The following is a 15,846-nucleotide window of genomic DNA, read 5'->3' on the forward strand; positions in this document are numbered from 1 at the left end:
AGACCACCCTGAAAAACTTGGTCTCTTTTATTAATAAGTTCATATTAAAATTCAGAATAATACCAAATGCACTGTTTTATTTTGTTTTATACATGTGAAATGGAGTAAAGATAGAGCTTTTTAAGGACATGATGGTGGTGCAGAGAAGGAGATGAAAACATGGAATTTTAGATATGAGGATAACTGCCTCTTTATAATACACTTCAGCATTGTCCAAGAAGAAATTTGCTGGAATATGCTCTTTCATCTGGCTTATATCTAGCAGGTGTAGTGGTGGTGTAGTTTAACCTGGCAGCAGCTCAACACCATACTGCATTTGGTCACCCCTCCTCCAGCCCCAGTGGGATGAGGGAGAGAATTGGAAACAAAATAGAACTTGTGGGTTGAGGTAAAAACTGTTTACTAAGACACAAAAAGAAAACAGGAACAAAACTGTTGTGATACGTATCTCTGTGGTGGCACATAATTGCCACCCACCCAACCAATGCCTGGGTCATAATACAGCTGCACACCAACCAACACCCTGCTACCAACACAACATTTCACCACCTGCCAACCAACACCCAGCAGCCCTCAAGCACTGGCTGTCCCTGGCCAACTCCCACAGCTTTATAACCTTCCACGCCATGTCACATGGTACAGAATAACCCCTTCGCTAATTCAGGCCACCTGTCCTGGCTCTGTCCTGCCCCCTAGCGCCATAAAGGCAATTGCTCTTGCCCACCAAGCAGCCCTGCCTAGCTGTGGGCATGCTCCCATCACTCAGCAACAACTGAAGTATTGGTGTACTGTTAACATTGTCTCTTTAAAATCTGCCTCTAAAATTTTACTTTCTGAAATAAACAAATGCATTACATTACTCAATTACTTTGAGTATTGGCAACTTCAAGAATGTAAGTACACAATAAAAATAACATCCCAAATAGCTGTGTCATTAAATAGATTTAAAAATAGGTGATATCCTTTTGATAGGACAGTTGGATAGCAAATATGTCTCACTGGAGTCTGTTATACTTACTCAAGTCTAAAACCTATAATTTAACAATATCTGAAGTGTAACCTTTGGTATGCAATGCCAGACTGGAATTGCATTCTGTAAACACTACACAATCACAGAAAGTTCATAAACCAAGTGAAAATCTCCAAAAGTAATCTGATTCCAAAATTGTGGATTAAAGAAAAAGTGATTACAATCATTTAAACTGAGGATACAGTGCATAGTGAATTTGCTGTAGTCAGATGCAAGAGTGTCAAAAACAGACTGAGACGATTAGAAGATTGGGCTTTAAATAGTTATTGGAAAAGTTTTCACATAAAGCTGAGATAGAAATACATTAGAGAAGTCAAGACAGAGATGGAAATGTGGTAAAGTAGTGCTGGCTGCCTGCATAGAGAAGAAGGTTTTAGATGTACCTGAAGATGACATACGTAGCGTTCAGAATGAGAGATGGGAATTACAAAACCACTGTGTTACAACCCTTAGTGGCTATTTAAAAGTATAGGTTTTGTTAGGCTAATGGGTAATTCCCTCTAATTGTTCTTGTGCTAAGATTTTTATTTAATATATAGTCATTCCATTGGAAGTGGGAAAGCCAATTTAGGAATGGAATAGTTCTTTTTATGGTTTTTGAATGCTTAATCTAGAAAATATTCCACCAGTGTTACACATAATGGAATCTGTGCTATCTTGTTACTTATCACATCTGTTTAGTAATGTAATAAAAAGCTATTGGCTTCTGCATCAGGCAGGGATTGCAAGACAGAGCAGCATTTTCAACTCCTGTTGTTACCAGTGGGAGCTCCTAACACTGCAGCAGGCCACATCTGCCGTATCCTTTTAGATTATCATTCTTTAGAGAAAAAGAGCACAGATTTCTATGCATTTTTTCAAAACAGGTAGAAATATTGTGAAAGATTTTATTAATGCCTACTGATACATACCTTTATCTCTGTCTTTAAAAATGCACATTGGAGTACAACACTATTCTTCCTTTATTTAAGGTTCTTACAGTGATTTCAGCTAGAAAGACAGGAAAAAAAAAATGCTAAACATCTGTAAAAATATGTCTGTAAAATCTCATCAACTAGGTTTTTAATTCATTGTATTTATCCTTTTAAAAAGAAGGAAAAAAGAAGAGTGATACTGTTTTTCAAGTTACTGGAACTGTGATGTACTAAGAATAGAAACAAAACAGTTGTTATTGAAAATAGAAGGTGCAACATTGATTTTAGCCAGAAATAGTGGAGTGTAAGAAATGTCTCCATATAATTCTCATATTCATATTCAGTCTTACATAAGTTATTTCTCTTTGTTGCTGAAGCAGACAAAGTATAGGATAGGACAGGAGAGGATACTCTGTTGTTATGCAACAATCATACATCATTCTTATTTTGATAGTTTTTAGCTGCAGACATTGGAGGCTTCAGTAGTACCTGTAGAGTTGTTCTAGTCTTATAGCACAATCTATACTACCCTTTGTTCCTCTTAACTGTCCAGTCTCTTCTTCCCCTAGACTTTCTACTCCATTCTTTCTTATTGCACTTTTCTCTTTCCATTAATTTCCTTCCTCACTTATTTAAGTTGTTTGTTCCTTTGTCATACTACTCAATTTGTGGTACCATACAATGCTTCCTGTCCAGAAGGCTTTTTTAGCTGAGATCCATCAGTTTATTCAGTATAGCTTGTGGAATCACAATTTACATACATGCATTTCTTACAAGATGAATTTATAATATACTGTCTTCACAGTAGGTGGATTTCATGCCTCAAGGAGACACATGTTACTGAGACATATTGTTTTTGAGCTTATGCCCAAAGTATACCAGGACAGAAAGCACAGGATCCAAGCATTGCTGGTTGAAGGGGTCTTATGAGGAAAGGATGAGAGGCTGGGACTGTCTTGCCTGGAGAAAAGAAGGCTGAGAGGGATCTTATAACACTTCTAAGCCTAAAGGGCAGATGTCAAGAGGATGGGGCCAGGCTCTTTTCAGTGGTGCCCACTGACAGGGCAAAAACAAACAGGAGCACATGAAGTTCCATATGAAGATGATGAAAAAATTCTCTATTTTGAAGGCAACAGAGCACTGGCACAAGCTGCCCAGAAAGGTTGTGGGTTCTCCTTTTCTGGAGATATTCAAATGCTGCCTGGATGCTTTCCTGTGCAACCTACTCTAGGAAACCTGCTTTAGGAAGGAGTTGGACTAGATGATCTCCAGGGGTCTCTTCCAACCTCTGTGATTCTGTGTCTTAATATGTTAAAGAAAACTGAATTCTAAGTCATATTTATGTGTCATCAGAGATGTTTGTTTAACTAGTACACCTGCTGTGCCAAGAATATCAATGGCTATAATTGTACAGCACCCAGGGTTGTGATAGACTGACCATAACAAAATCCGGTGCCATCGCCTTTCCGCATATATTTTATGACATGTCTCTGAATGAATGTCAACAGTGGTGACATAGGGAACTGATTATTGCTGCTCACCAGTAAGACAAGCTAAGAACTTAGACCTCTTACCCAACTGTGGTCCCACAGCTCGACTGGATGGACCAAACCGAAATTGCAGAGGAGTTAAAGGTATTATGATTTTCACCCTACTGCTTACAAATTCCAAAAGTGTTTTAAGGAGACTTTTTTGTCTCAATATGCTGTGTTTAGGATGAGAGAGAATGTTCTAACATTCATTAGTAGATGATTATGGGATAACAAATAAAAGGACAGAAGTAAATGATTCAGTTTTCTCTCTGGAGAAACATTAGCAGTCTGATCCTAAATGGCCTTATGATACAGCTTGCACAATCCAGTTTATTTGTTACTAGGAATGGAGATGATGAACCTTGCTTCCAGAACTACTATACTCAGGATAATAAAAGCGTAGGCCATATGGAAGCAGTTGCATAAGGCTGTCGTGATACTGTGTGATCTTCAGCAATGTCTACATTCCTTTGCTTTCATTATAGAAGAAGGTAGTAAGATGGAAAGGTAGAGAGAAGATAAATAAGGAATTACAAAGTTTTGAATGATGTCCTAATGAGGTGTGTGTAAATAGACTAGGATTATTCAGACAGAACAAGAGATGGTTATGAGAGAAGGCTCTGGAGGTAAGTAAAATCCTGAGAGGCGTGGCAGAAGTGAATGAGCTGCTGTTATTCACTGTCTCATAATAAAAGAAGTAGGGAACATTAAATAGAAATATCATGTGGCATATTCAAAATCAATGAAATCCATAGACGTACAGTGTGTAATCAGGCAGTGTAACTTACTGTTCCAAGTTGCCACATAAAAAGCATGTAAAGTTCTATTAAGGAGGTTTACAAAGCGTGGCAGTTTATTGCAAAAAAGAATACAGTGAAGTCAAACTAAAGTAAACTAGACAGTAAAGTTAAATTAAAATCAAATATAACACATTTGCCTGTGGAGATCCTTGAGCTGTGCATCTGTGGGAACTGAGAGAATATACCAGGAAAGTATTGCAACGTGCTCACTCCATTCTTATACTCTTTCCTCACTGTTCATCATTTTCTCATTGTTTGACCTTGTTAGAGAAAGAATAATAGGGTGATAAGCCTTTGGTCTATTCCAACACACCTATTCTTTTGAGGTATCTTGCAGTTTGATGGCAACTGTATCTTCAGTTACAATTTTTACTTAGACAGCATAAAATAATTATATGTATTTATCAAATAAAATTACATAAATACTTAGTGTATGCCCTCCGGAAACAATCAAGAACAATACATAATCCTGCTTAAACCACCCTGGCTAAACTTGGGCAATGGTGTTCTTTCATCATAGAATCTGTTCAGAGCATAATATATACCATGGGCTTGATTTTATGCCTTATGTAAGTGTCTGCTGAGACTAGTTCTGCTAGTGACTGATTTCTGTGAATACATGCCAGCAAAGATGCCTTCTGTCTTCATCATCAGCAGGGATTAGCAAGTATCTTTCCATGCATTTTACTGGAAGTGAGGAATGATTCTTGCCAGCTAGGCCAAGTTGAATGGGAAAATAAATAGATTGTGGCCATTAAACAATGCCCAGTAAAATTAATTATATTTCTACTTAGCTGTGAACTATTTTTAATAAAGATAATGGCAGACATGCTTCTCCAGTACACTCCTTCAATACACTTAGCAGTAAAATGCACTGTATAGTGGAACAATTTGTAATAAAGTAGCCCCTGAAGAGTCTCCACTGATGTAAGGATATCGTACCTTGAAAGTTATGTTCGCTCGGTGTGCAGAGATTTGATTCAACACCCCTCAGAAATCCCATTTACTGTAAAATAAAGAAGAATCTGTGACTGAGAAGAGATTATAGAGAATGTTGGAAGAGGACTCTAACAGTCATCTAGTCCAGCCCCGCTTCTGTGGTTGCCTTCTACTAGATCAGGTAGCCCAGGGCCTTATTCAGTCTGGCCTTGAACACCTCCAGGCATGGGGCATCTGCAGCTTATCTGGGAAGCCTGTTTCATTCAGCTATTAGAGAAAAAAAAAAAAAAAAAAAGATGAACATATACATTTTTTTCTGCTACCATATAAGCTAAGCATAGCTTATCTTAAACGTAATTTATTTTAAATCTAAATAAGGTCTTTCTTGATAAACCTTTAAGTAACATTTTTTGGTGAAAATTTATTTTTAGTTTTCCAATGAACAAATATGACAGCTTTTCACACAGCTATTTCTGTAAAACCTTGGTCAGCTTCTTAAAACTGTTTAAGTAATGCCAGTATTACAAGACTTTGAGCTCAAAAAACTATGCCAGCCTTCTCAAGATATGGTTTTGCACTGTGCATTTTTCACTCTCTGGAGGAATTGGTATTTCTTTTGTTTGCTCAAATGAGAAGTATGAATTTCGTGAATTGACACTGGCTACAAATTTGAATATCAGTCGGTTTGAAGACAATGGCATGGCTCCAAGATAGGTCATTCACCAGTTTGACTGAAGAGGTTACAGGAGGCATGCTGCCAGACAGCTAGATGTGCAAATGGAAAGATTTTGTGGCAATAGAAGCCTTCTCTTACATAGAACTTAGTGAAGTTCTGGCATGCCTATGTTGTATATTGCCTCTGGCCTTCACTGTCACTGAAGTAGAGCCAATCATTTTACTTAAGAAAGTGTTTGCATTACTGTTATATTAGTGTTCCAGTAAAATTGGCTTAAAACATTAAATCTTAAAGCACTGAAAGTGTTGTGGTAAGCAAAACATAACAAAACTCTTCAAAGTTTTTATTAAATGATCAATAATATTATACCAGTATAATTTTTAAGAAAATATAGTAATAGTGCGATTTGAGAAATAGCATCTGAGGACAAATTATGTACACCAAACTGGGGACAAACAATATCCTATTTATGCTGTTCTATACTTACTCAATCTTGAGCTTTTGTATTAACCCTTCCTTTAAAAATCAATAGCTGTTGCCTCTACACATTTTTTTATTGTAGCATTCCCAAAAGATGGATGCTGCAAGGAAAGAGTAGTGAGGAATAAAGCTAAGAGTGGTTATTTCAACAATATGATGTAAAAGGTTAAAGAATCTTTTTATAATTTACAAGAGTTGATGACATGTAGTATTTGATCAGCTGAGGAGACGACAAAATTAGAAAAAAATATATCTTGCAACATGATTTTTAGAAGTATTTGGTGATAGGAAAGTAGGAGCACTGCAAGAAGTTGCCAGTGGTGGACAGAATTTGAGACTGTGATAACAAAGTGAAGAGACAGGGAAATAGACATGAACAAGGGATACAAAGTCAATAGGAAAATACATATTGAGCTAGAATATTCTCAATAATTTCAAGCTGATTTCTCATGTTGGCTATTGATACACATGCCATATAGAATTAAATATTTCGAGGTTTTGTTTGTCATTCCCTGGTTTTCAGTATCTGTGCTATTACAGTAAGAACAGAGATTTTCCACAAGTTACATTCACTGTAAAGATACAACTCATCTACATGAAAGTGCTAAATAAAGGGGAAATAAATGAGAATTACAGTAACTGTAATATGTGTCATAAATATGCACATTGAAAACTTAGAATGGTGTGCTCTTTACAATTAAAGGAATACATCTGTTTGATCTAAAATGTACATAGATTGTGTATTTAGATCCATGACATGCTCTCACAAGGATAGTGCATATTTTGCATTCATCATCAAGGCCATATGGATTGCAGTCAGGAGAACTGGGATGGTGAAGAGTAAAAGCATTAAAGAAGCCAATGTTTCAGTTCACAGAGCTAGGGTACAACTTGAAAAAGGAGAACATACTTTTCAATTACTGCATCTTATTTTTATTTCATTACTCTTAATTAAATTTTCAAATACAGTGGTTTTAAATTAGGAGAGTAGGTTTTGCTGTAAATAATTTTAAAAATCTGTCATATGGTGTACTGCCTGTTTTGTGCTTAGTGTGTTATAGTTCAGGGGAAGGGAACAAAGCCAGCAAATAATGCACTTAGTGATTTCAAAAAAATCTGCTTACAAACTGGCTATCAAAATTCTTTCACAGTTCCCACGTTCTAACAACATTTGTATTGTGAAGCATGAGATTAGTTACCCCATTTTTTTATGCATCCCAGTTCTTAGATTCACCAATTAGCCTGTATTTGTGAATCAATAATTACGGAATAATCATAGATGTCTGAACAGACAGACAACATTTTCTAAGCTCATTGTGTCCTCCCATAAGCTTTTTGCTTGTTGATTCATTTACTTGAAGGGAAATAAACAGCCCATGACAGAAAACACAAGTTGTTCTAGCTTTGATCTGAACTTATTAGAGGGACTGGACACAGTAGCCTCTGAATATTTTTCATGAAATCAGTAAATAGAATTTCAGATTTAAAGAACTAGCAGAAATCTTAGATGTGCATCACTCTCCATGTAAAAATGTTTTTCCTTACATGTAATGTGGTTTTGTGGATTTCTTCGTTCATTTTAAAAGCTTTGTCTTGATTTATTTCTCAATAACCTGATTCTTTGATGAGATAAACCAGCTGGCTTTCTGGTTTGTGTTCTAATTGGTAAGAGCTGAATTATTCATCTATAAAATAGCAATAGGTAACTTGCTTCATGCATTTTTATTTGGTTATTAAGATTCAGAATATTGTTGTTGATTTCTGACAGGCACTACATTTATGTCTTTGAAGTTGAACTAATGGTGGGGATGGTAGCTGTACAAAAAGCTTGAATTGCAAATAGTCTCCACTGAATTCCACGAGGTGCTTTTTTAATGGAAAAAATATCTCCTCTCTTTCTCTTGGACAGAGTAAAACTGTCATATCATTTTTGTCAGGTGTAAGTATTTGTAATTTTTCTTTTAATTATATTTATGATATTTCAAAGAGGAAAAATACTCCAAATGAGCAGTTTCTTCCTTTCTGTCTGGAAGAAGTGAGAGGTGTTAGTTGTAGTTATTAGCAGTAAAAGGTCAAAAGATACGTTAATTCAGGCAGGGGTTTTGTGAATTAATACGTAATATAGGAGCCTAGAGCCTAGGTTTATTTAGATTGCACATATCAGGTTTATATAGATTGCTACAAATATATATATATATATATATATCATTTCTAATTTTGAAAAAAACTGTATGTTGAAAGGATGAACGATATGGAATAAAGCCTCCTAAGAGCTGTAACTGTTACAAGAACTTCTATGAATTATTGTGTTTGTTCTCATTTTAAGTGACTTTTGTTTCACTTGTGTATACTGCCATTCCAGTTGCATGGAGAGTTCATAAAGTTTTAAGAGAGTACAAATGATTTCTTGGTAGTAGTGCCAGTAGTTAAAACTGATTCTGATCAGCAAAGAGTATTATATGAGTAACTGTAGGGCTACAGCTTTTATAAACTTCCTGCTTCAACAGATGAAATGTATGTCATCTAGTGGCATTGTCACATTTTGGGACTTCTGCACAATGTTTTCCTGTACACGATGTTCTTTTCCTTACCTTAAATGCCTTAGGAAAGTCACAAAACAAAAACCTAGCATAACAATGAAGAATTTTGGTTCCTAACCGCTCTGCCTTATAAAAAGGAGTGTTCCTTTGCATAAGGAACATAAAATCTTGTGTTACCTGTGAAGGGCTTCAGTCCATGGCTTTTTCAAATTCTCAGTCATCAGGTGCTTTTCTAGACTCTTGGTAGACAAGGTTTTGGACACCTTGAAAGGCAATTACTGTGTGTTGCATGCTAAGTTGCCTACATGATGCTGATTTTTTTATGTACAGAAGGACTCTGCATCACATGCACAATGAGTTCAGTGAATCAGCTTTTAGGGATGTGCAAATAGCTGCTTACAAACAATTTATCTCTGTGTAAATTTATCACAGATTTCAGCATTTAAACCAAAAGCTCCATAAAAGCACTACAGCCAGTAAGACAGAAGTGAATATAAAAATTCTCTGATAGGGATTATATCCAGATGTTTTGAAGCCCAACTGCTAGCATTAAGTAGGACTTGGATTTTCAAGGGGGAAAAGGAGTGGAAAGATGTTCAGGCCATCATATAATGTTAGTCAGACATGAATACAAGGTGCTGTCAGCCAGTGGGAGCCTGGAGGTGAATTCAGAAGGGCAAGACCAGAGAAGTGTTCAAAAAGTGCAGAGGGAGTGTGAAAGGAAGGTAGAAGTTGGATGAGAGTGGTTTTAGGGAAGATGGTTGGGCTTTGCAGAGAGAAAGACTGTGAAACAGATGGCAGAATTTTTAGCATACGAAAGCTAGGCATTCTCATGTGCATACTTGGGCAAGAAGAGTTTGGAATTTGATGACTTTACGGAAAAGAGTGAGATTTTGACATCTCAGACAATGAGTATGCAGATCTGAAGTGTCTGAGGCAGGAAGGGTAGGGAGGTTTTAGCTTTTCATTCAGGAAAAGCTAAAACTCAGAATTTGAGAAAGGCTTGTGATGGGGATGAGCGGCTGTTGATTGAGGAAGTTGCTGGATGCTTTATTGAGTGTGGTGGAAGGTTTGAAACTGACTTGGAGCTTGGGACATGAAATTGGGATTCAGTGGATAATCCTTGCAGACATTCACATGGAGTGACTGCCATCTTCTCCTAAACATCTAGCAACAAATACTCTTTTCTTTGTTGGGAGTAACTTAGAACTCATGGCTTGTTTCAACTATTAAATCTTACGCTGTTAACACAACCAGAATATGAGAGAGCATGATATACACATGGGAGAAGGCTGGTATGTGTTTAAGAAATTTAGGACAAACACTGGGAAATTTCATTTGGGAAACAGTGAAGGACATGTTTCATGAAATGAAGTCTTTGAAGCAGGGCTCATAGTAAGGAGAGCAGACCGAGGAAAGATGGGCAAATATGCTGGTAATATTCTGGGACAGAGTATAGCAAGCTGTACTAGTTTGTTGGAATCCCACAGCTGTCTGCATAATTCAGAACATTCATCAGTTGTTTCCAAAAGGGATACAGCATGATACTAAATTATCCAGTTCACTGATGATAGTAATACAAAAAGTATTTTCTTTATCAGAAACTTGAAGGAGGCAACACGATGCTCTTATATCAGGCATGACAGTAAACTGAAGGATTGATCTGCCATTCAGACAGAGTCATGTAGACAGATTAGAGCAAACTGAAAGGAATCTCTGGAAAGAACCTGGGCATCTTAATGGAGAGGAAGCTGAGCTGGCTTCATGCCCTAGTGCACTGTGCCCCAGCAATACTCTGGGGTGCAGGAACAGGAGCATGGCCAGTAGACGAGGGAAGTCATTATCACATGCTATTCAGCAGACTACATCTGGAATACTGAAAGTACTGGGTAGAAGTTGTTAAATTGGAGCAGGTTTCGTGAAGGAACAGCGAGCTGCTCATAAGGCCGGAGTGCCTGCCCTGTGAAGAGACTCTGAGGGAAATGGGTTTGCTTTCTGTGGGGAAGGGAAGGTTTGGGGGAAGATGTCCAGGCAGCACTATACCTATATGGAAGTCACCAAGATCACAGAGCTTCCTCTTCACAGTGGCTTGTGACAAGCATGATAACATGAGAAACTCTGCAAATAAGATAAATATTTTCACTAGGAGGACGTTCAAGCAGTGGAGCAGCTGCCCACAGAAGTGACGCAGCATTCTGAGCTGTAAATTAGATTATTTCATCTTAACAAAAGAGACCTGTTAATATAACGGTTAGTTTTCTGAAAATATTCAATGCATAGCCATGGCCAGAAAGTAAATAGGCACTGTTAGGTTCATAACAAAATGGAAAGCTTTGGTTTGTTAGCAAGATTTGCGGTGAACCCACATCTCCAATTTTGCTATAATTGTGAATCCAGTTCTCTTAAAGGATAAAGCAGAGTGAGGAGTAATATAGAAAGGAGGGTCTGAATTATGGAAGTTTTTCCATACAGAGGGAGACCACAACTTTTTTATTTGGAAAAGGTTTTACAGAAAATATACAGGAGGTAAAATTATTACTGTTGTTTTAGGAAAAATGTTAGCTCAGAAGTGTTCTTACATTAGCAATTAAATCATCTGTAATGGATAGGGAAAAACAACAGACACAGGACCATATGTCTACATTTGCATTTTAGGAAAGAGATTAATAACTTTCTTCTGATCCTGTGGGCTGAATGCCCATTAGTGGTTGGCGCATATCACCAGTGCGTATTTAAGCTCCTGGAGCTCATCTTCTGGTTTAATTCTACCCCCAGTGAAGTCAATCTATTTGCTCCAAGATTATTCCACAAAGGGACACAAACTGTGGTAAGTGGGCTTAATGTGAAATCTAGTTTGAAAGTATGCATAGTCACATCTCAGGAAAGGAGGTCCCATTGATGATGTTTTAACGCATAGCTTCCAAAGCACTGAGTCCCTAACGTGTTCGTTGCTGCAAGGACACTGTGCCAATCCATGCTTGCTTTTTTTGTTAGTCTTTTGGGAGATTTGTCTGCTACTGTTCATATCAATAACACGAGACTGGGTCAAAATGACATCTGTGTATCTGAAACAATTGTTCTTATGTAGTTTAATCTTACATGAGCATTTACAGTGTAAATGGTTATTGTAGCCTGCATATTAATCAGGCACAATTTTAGAGTAAAATGTGCCTTCTTATTATCTTTTCTTCTTCAGTTATAGCAAAATGAGTTCTGTCAATTTATAAAACTGAGAGAATATTTTAAATTGCTCGTAGCCTTATTTTGAGTATTGAGCTAGTACCTCAATGGGATGCCACAAAAACTTCAGCAAGAACACATACCACAGATGTGCCCATTCATGTTCTGGTGCTAATCCTTTATTTGCTCAATTTCTTTATTACAGACATGTGTTTTGCACATAATGTTGCTTTTGTTATCCAGTGACTGGTTTCCACTAGCAATCTTCTAGACTCTTCTGGCACTGTGCATGTATATGGATGTGATTTAACTGGAAGTTCCTTTTTAGAGTATAACAACACAGGCACAAAAAGGTTAAGGTATACATTTTAACAAATACATGTATTTGTAGAATTTTTTTAGGAAATATACTGATCAAATAAGGTTGAGTTTGCTTTTTAAAAACTGAGCAAATACATTTAAAATTATTTGGAGCTCTGTCAGCTGTTCTGTTTCATAATTCAAACCCTTTTTACATGTTGCTGTACAGTTTTTAAGGAGCTTCACAGCTCTGAGTTTTTGTCTGCAGATGGCTAGAAACAGATGTAGAGACAGTTTATGTCAGCTCTCGCTGGAGACATAGACATTTGAAGGTATTTTCCATGCCACAACTTATTGAAGACAGTAGTCACAGTATGGACTATAGTGCCTGAAGGAAACTTTGGCATGATCATGTAGGGTTTCTAAATTTGATCCTGTTTCTGTAATGTACTGAAGTTTATTTTAGAAAATGCTTCAGGTCAAAGAAACAGTTATTGTTCTTTGTTAGCCTCTACTAAGTTAAAGAATTCAGTTTAAAGAGTAGTTTTAATATTGACATTTTCAGCTGAAGCTTAATCAGTGTATGGGTGGTAAAAAAGAGACTATTTTAATAATGGATTTAAAATGCAATCCATATAACCAGCTGTCAACCTCCAATAGCTTTACCCATGCTCAGCAAAGCCACAGGGATTACATGTGTTGTACACTAACCAATTCCTGATTGTATACGTATCTTCAATACATCAACAGTAGTTTCTCTGTGGCTTTCTATAGCAAGAACAATACAGAGTAGTTAATATCCTGTACCCATACAGCTGTTCTTGAATGTAGAATGATTGCATTACGACATCTAATCCATGATAGTATCAGTGCATGTTCCCTGAAGGTTAATTGTAGACATACAAATCAAGGATAGTGCTTATCTAAATCCTGTGGAAGGTGAGGAATACCAATTCAAAACTAATGCAGCTACTTGTGTACATAATTCCCCTGGATAGATGTTCCCAAACACTAAAATTCATGTGTAAAAGGTGAAGTGAATGATGTAGCGTTAGTGATAATATTTGTCATTTTCAATTTAATTTTTTTTAAAATAACGCAAGTCAAGATTTGTGTTTGACATGCATTAGAGAAGTATTTAAGGAAAATAGGGGCTTGAAATCAAATTAGCAGTTTTCAGGTGAATTACATCTCAATATAAAGTCATTTAGACTCACATTTTTCAGGATTAAATTAAGGAATTACTGATATTATTTTTAAGTAATCAAAGGTCATATATTGAATTAATATAATTTGAAGTTAACATAATTTAATTAATTAAAAGCATAACAGAAGTCTGTATCATTCATCTCCTTTAGCTGATGTTTAACTCATGCATTTGTTGGGGTTTTTTTGTTTGGTTTTCGCTTTTGCAGTATTGTAATTTCAAACTCTTTAAAAGTGCATCACTAGATTCTCTTCTCTTTCTGAAATCAGGGTCCCACATTTAGCTGTGAGGCAAATCTTAGACCAATCTGAGTAACTGAAAACCATTATAAAATATCATTCCCTTTGCTAGAATGAAGATTTTGCATACGGTCTCCAGAACAAGATAAATAAAGTATTAGAGGGATTCTGATCTGTACAGGTGGAGATCTGTAAGCAGTGTCTGTATACAATAGACTGATACAAGTGGTCATTAATAAATAAGTAAATAAGTAAATAAATAAATAAATGTGATGATGTGGTGATATCTAACCATCAGGGATTCTCCAGAGAAAGAAAGGGTTTTGATGGCGGTAAGTGGTAAAGATGATCAGAAATGGAAAAGTCCTTCCTCAGAGAAAAGTCGTGGTAACAGGCGTTGTGGACAAACTACTGTAACCTGCAGAATGGATAGGCCACCATTACTTGCAGATTATTTTTTAGTAGAAAATCAAAAAATATTTAAAAGCATTTAAAAAAGAAAAGCTTAAAATTATCAAATACAGTTTTTGCACAACTATTATTTGATTTATTCAGATCTTTGACATTAAGAGCTTTACAGAATTTAAAGTAGGACTGCAGTTTCACATATGTAAGTATGGCATGCATAACCTTTCTAAAAACAAGAGTAACAGCACACAGAAATCCCATTTCAGCGCAAAAGCAAGCCTTTTGTTTTGGGGATTAAAATCAACTTTCCTCAAATCAGATATTTGAAGATTTGATTATTGTGTAACCGTTGAACAGAGGTTTCTTTGCACCTCTCTGTGTCATTTGCTGCTTGCTGTGATTAAGAGAGTCTGGATGGATTACACTCTGCAGTCCCTCTGCTTTTTCTCTGAGAATGTCTTCTACATTTCTGTCTTTCCGGAAGGGCCATTATAAATACTTCAAAATTAGTGTAGTTTACAAAGAAAGTTATACATGAGTTTACAGTTTATTCCAATTTAAAAAATATAAAATTGAGTCATTCATTTACTTAAAATTTTATTACTATGAATATTCTACTCCATCCCTGGAGGCATTCAAGGCCCAGGTGGATGTGGCTCTGGGCAGCCTGGTGTAGTGTTTAGTGACCTGCACATAGCAGGGGGGTTGAAACTCGATGATCATTGTGGTCTGTTTCAACCCAGGCCATTCTATGATTCTATGATGATTCTATGAATTTGTTTTCCTAGTGGCATGCTAGATGATCTCTATATAGATTCCTTAGAAGTAGATCCACCAAATTGGATTCACAACAGAAGAGTTTAAAAGTGGAAGAGAGTGTGTCTGGACTTGTTAAGTATTTTGAGTTCTGTGTTTTCACACAGGGTTTTTATTTTAACTTGAATGACTCCACTTGCATCTGCATATATATATTTTAAAGTATTATGAGTATTTTACAAACAGTAATTTGAAAAAAAAAAGTGTTTCTGATATTCTTCAGATAGAGACATAGTACTAAAGCAAGCAGGATTTGTTTAAAAGAGTGTTCTGAAAATAAATTCAGATACTCATAATAGGACTTCATATATGTTTGTACTGTTGTACTATGTGTGTACACATATGCATATGGCTAGATTAGTGGAGAATTCACATGGGTAGGTTTAATGAATCCAGAGATAAATTGCTTAAGAGATAAATTACAGTATTTATAGCATTTCACTTCTAGGTCACTGAATGGAATTCAGTGGAAGAAGGCACCAAGAAGCAGTTTCATGGATCTGGATAAGTATCTCATCCATCTCATGAGATCTAGTGTTACCTTTAGAGAGTGCCAACTCTGAACATTCAAACTTATTATTTGCTAGACACAGAAGACAAGAGTTAGGTTTTAAATCTTTCAAAATCAAGTCTGTGGAGATCCAATAAAGTGAGAAAACCTAGCAGTGAGATGTGAGATTTCCTGCTTCCAGTTGTTCTGTAAGTAAATAAGAGAAGAGTTAACTTACTTTTGTCATAGTCAATCTAGTTGCTTTTATAAAGATGTTTTGCCTCATGATGTATTC

At 36.4% G+C, this 15,846-nt stretch overlaps 1 protein-coding gene across 6 annotated transcripts in view; it reads left to right on the forward strand.

The window, feature by feature from the left end:
* RNF180 (ring finger protein 180) overlaps nucleotides 1-15,846 on the forward strand; it is a 75,999-nt gene that overhangs the window by 56,894 nt on the left and 3,259 nt on the right. The window contains exon 7 of one of the 6 annotated variants that reach the window (XM_040656167.2): nucleotides 1,746-15,845. The exons of the other annotated variants lie outside the window; for them this stretch is intronic. Coding sequence (XP_040512101.1) covers nucleotides 1,746-1,900 — 155 coding nt within the window. The 3' untranslated portion in view covers nucleotides 1,901-15,845. Of the gene's footprint in view, nucleotides 1-1,745; nucleotide 15,846 lie in introns of those variants that run through there. 6 annotated transcript variants of the gene reach the window in all.

The sequence above is a fragment of the Gallus gallus genome, chromosome Z (genome assembly GCF_016699485.2).
Source record: "Gallus gallus isolate bGalGal1 chromosome Z, bGalGal1.mat.broiler.GRCg7b, whole genome shotgun sequence".
NCBI classification, from domain to species: domain Eukaryota; kingdom Metazoa; phylum Chordata; class Aves; order Galliformes; family Phasianidae; genus Gallus; species Gallus gallus.